Source organism: Lasioglossum baleicum, chromosome 18 (assembly GCF_051020765.1).
Source record: "Lasioglossum baleicum chromosome 18, iyLasBale1, whole genome shotgun sequence".
Lineage (NCBI taxonomy): Eukaryota > Metazoa > Arthropoda > Insecta > Hymenoptera > Halictidae > Lasioglossum > Lasioglossum baleicum.
This window is the reverse complement of record NC_134946.1, coordinates 1,342,710-1,348,855: the sequence shown is the minus strand read 5'-3', so window position 1 is coordinate 1,348,855 and position 6,146 is coordinate 1,342,710. Positions and strand designations below refer to the sequence as shown.

Here is a 6,146-nt window from a genome sequence, read left to right as displayed (position 1 = left end):
ACGAACAAAATATTCCTCATACAAACGTTGCAACCCCTTTTCACCCCCTTAGAGGTTGAATTTTTTAAAATGCCGAAACAGGTGTTTGATTAATTATATCAAAGAGCATTAAGACCAAGTACGAAGTAAATCCGACCACGAACAAAATATTCCTCATACAAACGTTGCAACCCCTTTTCACCCCCTTAGAGGTTGAATTTTTTAAAATGCCGAAACAGGTGTTTGATTAATTATATCAAAAAGCATTAAGACCACGTATGAAGTAAATCCGACCACGAACAAAATATTCCTCATACAAACGTTGCAACCCTTTTCACCCCCTTGGGGGTTCAATTTTTTAGAATGCCGAAACAGGTGTTTGATTAATTATATCAAAGAGCATTAAGACCAAGTACGAAGTAAATCCGACCACGAACAAAATATTCCTCATACAAACGTTGCAACCCCTTTTCACCCCCTTAGGGGTTGAATTTTTTAAAATGCCGAAACAGGTGTTTGATTAATTATATCAAAGAGCATTAAGACCAAGTACGAAGTAAATCCGACCACGAACAAAATATTCCTCATACAAACGTTGCAACCCCTTTTCACCCCCTTAGAGGTTGAATTTTTTAAAATGCCGAAATAGGTGTTTGATTAATTATATCAAAGAGCATTAAGACCAAGTTTCAAGCAAATCCGATCACGAACAAAATATTCCTCATACAAACGTTGCAACCCCTTTTCACCCCCTTAGAGGTTGAATTTTTTAAAATGCCGAAACAGGTGTTTGATTAATTATATCAAAAAGCATTAAGACCACGTATGAAGTAAATCCGACCACGAACAAAATATTCCTCATACAAACGTTGCAACCCCTTTTCACCCCCTTGGGGGTTCAATTTTTTAGAATGCCGAAACAGGTGTTTGATTAATTATATCAAAGAGCATTAAGACCAAGTATGAAGTAAATCCGACCACGAACAAAATATTCCTCATACAAACGTTGCAACCCCTTTTCACCCCCTTGGGGGTTCAATTTTTTAAAATGCCGAAACAGGTGTTTGATTAATTATATCAAAGAGCATTAAGACCAAGTACGAAGTAAATCCGACCACGAACAAAATATTCCTCATACAAACGTTGCAACCCCTTTTCACCCCCTTAGAGGTTGAATTTTTTAAAATGCCGAAATAGGTGTTTGATTAATTATATCAAAGAGCATTAAGACCAAGTACGAAGTAAATCCGACCACGAACAAAATATTCCTCATACAAACGTTGCAACCCCTTTTCACCCCCTTAGAGGTTGAATTTTTTAAAATGCCGAAATAGGTGTTTGATTAATTATATCAAAGAGCATTAAGACCAAGTATGAAGTAAATCCGACCACGAACAAAATATTCCTCATACAAACGTTGCAACCCCTTTTCACCCCCTTAGAGGTTGAATTTTTTAAAATGCCGAAATAGGTGTTTGATTAATTATATCAAAGAGCATTAAGACCAAGTTTCAAGCAAATCCGATCACGAACAAAATATTCCTCATACAAACGTTGCAACCCCTTTTCACCCCCTTAGAGGTTGAATTTTTTAAAATGCCGAAACAGGTGTTTGATTAATTATATCAAAAAGCATTAAGACCACGTATGAAGTAAATCCGTCCACGAACAAAATATTCCTCATACAAACGTTGCAACCCCTTTTCACCCCCTTGGGGGTTCAATTTTTTAGAATGCCGAAACAGGTGTTTGATTAATTATATCAAAGAGCATTAAGACCAAGTATGAAGTAAATCCGACCACGAACAAAATATTCCTCATACAAACGTTGCAACCCCTTTTCACCCCCTTGGGGGTTCAATTTTTTAAAATGCCGAAACAGGTGTTTGATTAATTATATCAAAGAGCATTAAGACCAAGTACGAAGTAAATCCGACCACGAACAAAATATTCCTCATACAAACGTTGCAACCCCTTTTCACCCCCTTAGAGGTTGAATTTTTTAAAATGCCGAAATAGGTGTTTGATTAATTATATCAAAGAGCATTAAGACCAAGTATGAAGTAAATCCGACCACGAACAAAATATTCCTCATACAAACGTTGCAACCCCTTTTCACCCCCTTAGAGGTTGAATTTTTTAAAATGCCGAAATAGGTGTTTGATTAATTATATCAAAGAGCATTAAGACCAAGTATGAAGTAAATCCGACCACGAACAAAATATTCCTCATACAAACGTTGCAACCCCTTTTCACCCCCTTGGGGATTGAATTTCGAAATATCCTTTCTTATCCCTTGTATAGATCATAAGGGAAACCTCTGTGCAAAATTTCAGCTTTCTAAGTCCAAGGGTTTAGCCTGGGCGTTGATAGGTGAGTCAGGACTTCGCTTTTATATATATAGATTTCTTGTTTCGCCAATCTTTGTCTTACGAACGAAGTGACGAGAATTAAAGTATAATTTATGGTAGATTCAACTTATTCACTCATACAGTCCAGTCAAACTCCTTCATTCAAATCCAGTCGTTATCCTGTCATATTGCCAATCTCACTCTCCTTTACCATACACAAAGATTCCATTCCAGTCATACACATACAGAAATTCTCACACAATTCTATCGATCAAGACCGAATTGCGACATTTTTGGTCCTTCGAACCGGATTTCTCAGTTCTGGTATCCTTTCCAAGTTGAATCTACGATCCACGTGTCGAGTCTGTGGTGTGAGCAGTGATCTGATCAGGAAGAAATTCATCCAGAAACCAGTCTTGCAGCAAAATGGACTTCGCAGCGGAAGAGCTACTTTTGGTGCAACAGGATCTTCTGGGAAAGATCCAACGAACCATGGATAACTTCAAGAAGTCGGTACCACAGTCCAATATAATCCTTGAGAAACATTGGACTCAGTCCCAGCAAAATCACACCATCATTATGTACAAGAAGAGGGATCCCTTCAAGAGTAGTGATTATGTGAAAGACCAAGTCGCAGACCTCGCAGAGGAAACCTATGTGCAACAAAGGAGCATTCTTCACGACCTGATGTTGCAGTATAGCGGCAAAGGCAAGAGGTCAGAGGCACCACAGCAAACCGAAGACTCAGGATCAGCGCCTCTTCCCAGGGTGCCTTTTCCGCACTTTCATGGCGAGTACGTCAACTGGCCGGCCTTTAAAGATCTGTTCATGTCCATCATCGAGCGACACAAGGATCTAAGCGATGTGGAGCGACTCCATTACTTGAAAGCCAGTCTTCACGGCCAAGCTGCTGACCTAGTCAAGGATATACCTACGACAAACGACAATTACAAACGTGCCTGCAACATCCTTCTCGGGCAGTATGAGAACAAACGGATTCTGGTGCGTTCCTGCTTGGACAAGCTAACAGCCCAGCCGAAAATGAAAGAGAGCTCCGAGCAGGAGATGACGATCATCCAGAAGGGAGTCTCCACCGTTGTAAACACCCTGGAAGGATTAGGGCGGCCAATTAATAAATCAGAAGATTGGTTCGTATACTCTATTGTCAATCTCTTCGATGACACTTCCAGGGACAAGTGGGAGGAGAAGGTCACTAACAGCACAGAGCCACCATCTTTCGCCGATCTGCAAGATTTCATGCTGAAGCGACTTCAAATGCTGCAGGCAAAGCCAGCGGCGCGGTCCATTAGGCCGATCCACGCAGGCCCGGGTCAACCAGGCCCGGGTCAATTCGGCCCTAGAGAATTCACACGGAAGGCCAAGATTAATCATGCGCAACAGGACAGTAACAAGGTCATCTGTGTAGTTTGTTCCAAAGGGCATTACCTGATGAACTGTCCTGATTACAAGGCGACTCCAGTGGACGAGCGTAGGAGACAGGTCGAATTACATCAGCTATGCATCAACTGTCTAGGAAAACACAACCTCGAGTCATGCCCGTCAACGAAGAGCTGCTTCACGTGTCAGGAGAGGCATCATTGTCATTGCACGATGTATTCCAAGCAGCCAGAGCTCACCCCACGAAAATGAAGACAGCTCACAACTCACAAGACTATCGCAACTTGTCTAGCCAGGTCTTACTCGCAACGGCAGTAATCAAGGTGGCTGATCGGTTTGGCAGAGTGCATGCCAGCGAGCTCTCATAGACCAGGGCTCTGAAATTACAATGATGAGCGACAGGCTGGTGCAGCAACTGCAGCTTCCTAGGACCACCTCCTCAGTGGACATATACGGAGTTGGAGGACAGAATCTTGCAAGGGCGCGAGGAAGAGTCACACTGGAGATCTTTCCCGGCAAGGCAGATGAAGCCATCAAGGTAACCGCAGTCGTGCTGTCCAAACTTACGGCCTACGCCCATGCTTGCTCCAGGCCACCGTATGGCTGGAACCATCTACGAGGATTACAACTGGCTGATCCCGCACCGACGCACAGTGGTCCAAACTGCCGATTTAGGAGTGCAAAAGTCAAAAAACCAAACATGAAGTAGGCATTTAATACTGTTTCTTACATCAACACATATGTCTGTAGAAGCTAAAATCGACAATATTACTTCTCAAATCAATTATTGTTAAGTGTGGCATAGGTTCAAAGTAGCAGTATGACAAGTACATCGATATAAAGGACATCCTTTTCACCTATTATTTATTGTCTAGAACGTTAATATTGATTTCTAATTATGATAGCCGTGTTCAGAAGCATTGGGAAGGTATGAAAAAAAATATAAAACAATTTTTCGGAAATGTTTAAATAATGTTCCTCAAGGAAGTATTAAGAAATTTATTTTTTAAGTTTGTTGTAGGAAATACTAATGATATTCGCCCGTATTCGCGCTAATTTTTGCATGAATATTAGGAATGGAATATGTAGTTTATGGTTTCATCAAATTTATTAGCAGGAAATTGCAGATTAGCAAGTTATTTTATTTTTTCTGGTACAGTTCGATGACGAGTACGCGTGGAACGAAGAGGTTTTAAGAAATTCATTTCTAAAGTTGGTAGGAAATTCTAACGATACTCGCCCGTATTCGCGTTAATTTTTGCATGAATATTAGGAATGAAATATGTAGTTTATGGTTTCATCAAATTTATTTGTAGAAAAATGCAGATTAGCAAATTATTTTATTTTTTCTGGTACAGTTCGATGACGAGTACGCGTAGGACGTACATATATAATAGACGTACTATTATAATAATATATAATAGACGATTAATAGACGTATTAGGCAATAATGTACAAAGAATGCCTGGTGTTGTGGCATTGTTGTTTGAGGGCCGATTGGCAGTTATTTTCGCGAGTCGTAGAGAGCGTAAACAAAAAGAGATTGATTTTCTATTATTATGGGCCTTCCACATGAATGTTTCCCATTCTAATTGTGTCGAAGACATCGTTAACAGCTTGGATTGTGTTAGGTTATATAATTATATCTAATTAGATGTTAATAGTATAACTAGATATTATTGGAAATATGGGTTAAATAAACTGAACTATGTTTAGAATCAACAAACTATCATTTATTTGATATGCAAGGAAGGACGTTGTGACACGTTGAATAACAGAATGAAAGTGAAACATGAAACAAAAAATTAACTATGAAGTTGTATTCAATTATATAAAACAAATTCATTTTTGATTTATTGATTATATAATTTTAAATACACCAACACGCCCCCTCAAAAATGAAATGGTTATATTTTAAACTCTATTTAACTTTTAACATTTAGAAAACAATAAACAAACTGTCCTTCCTCGTTTTTTCCTGGGAAATACATATTTGTTGCGTGGATTAGGAAAACCCAGTAAAAACCTAATCAGACCATTACAATTTCTTTAACTTATAAAAATATCATATTTTTAAAATGATTCCAGTCCCATCCTTGTTCTGAATTTCAAAAATTTAACTGCAGGCAATGGTTTCGTGAGCATATCAGCAACCTGGTTTTCTGTACAGACAAAAAGTTTAATTTGATTTTTCTCTATCTGTTCTCTAGAGAAGTGATATTTAATATTAATATGTTTCGATCTCTTGTGATTGCAAGGATTTTGCGCTATACTTATACAGCCATTATTATCCTCATAAATAATAATAGGCTCTGAAATATTTATATTTATGCTAACTGCTAAGGATTTTAACCACAATGCTTCTCTTACGGCCTCGTAGAGTGCCATATATTCTGCTTCAGTAGATGAAGTTGCTAC

At 38.9% G+C, this 6,146-nt stretch overlaps 1 protein-coding gene across 1 annotated transcript; it reads left to right on the top strand.

The window, feature by feature from the left end:
* The first annotated feature begins 2,396 nt into the window (after window positions 1–2,396).
* On the top strand, window positions 2,397–4,004 carry LOC143217879 (uncharacterized). The gene has a single exon (XM_076442553.1). The coding sequence runs from the start codon at window positions 2,757–2,759 to the stop codon at window positions 3,978–3,980; it is 1,224 nt and encodes a 407-aa protein (XP_076298668.1). The 5' UTR covers window positions 2,397–2,756; the 3' UTR covers window positions 3,981–4,004.
* Window positions 4,005–6,146: the final 2,142 nt, after the last annotated feature.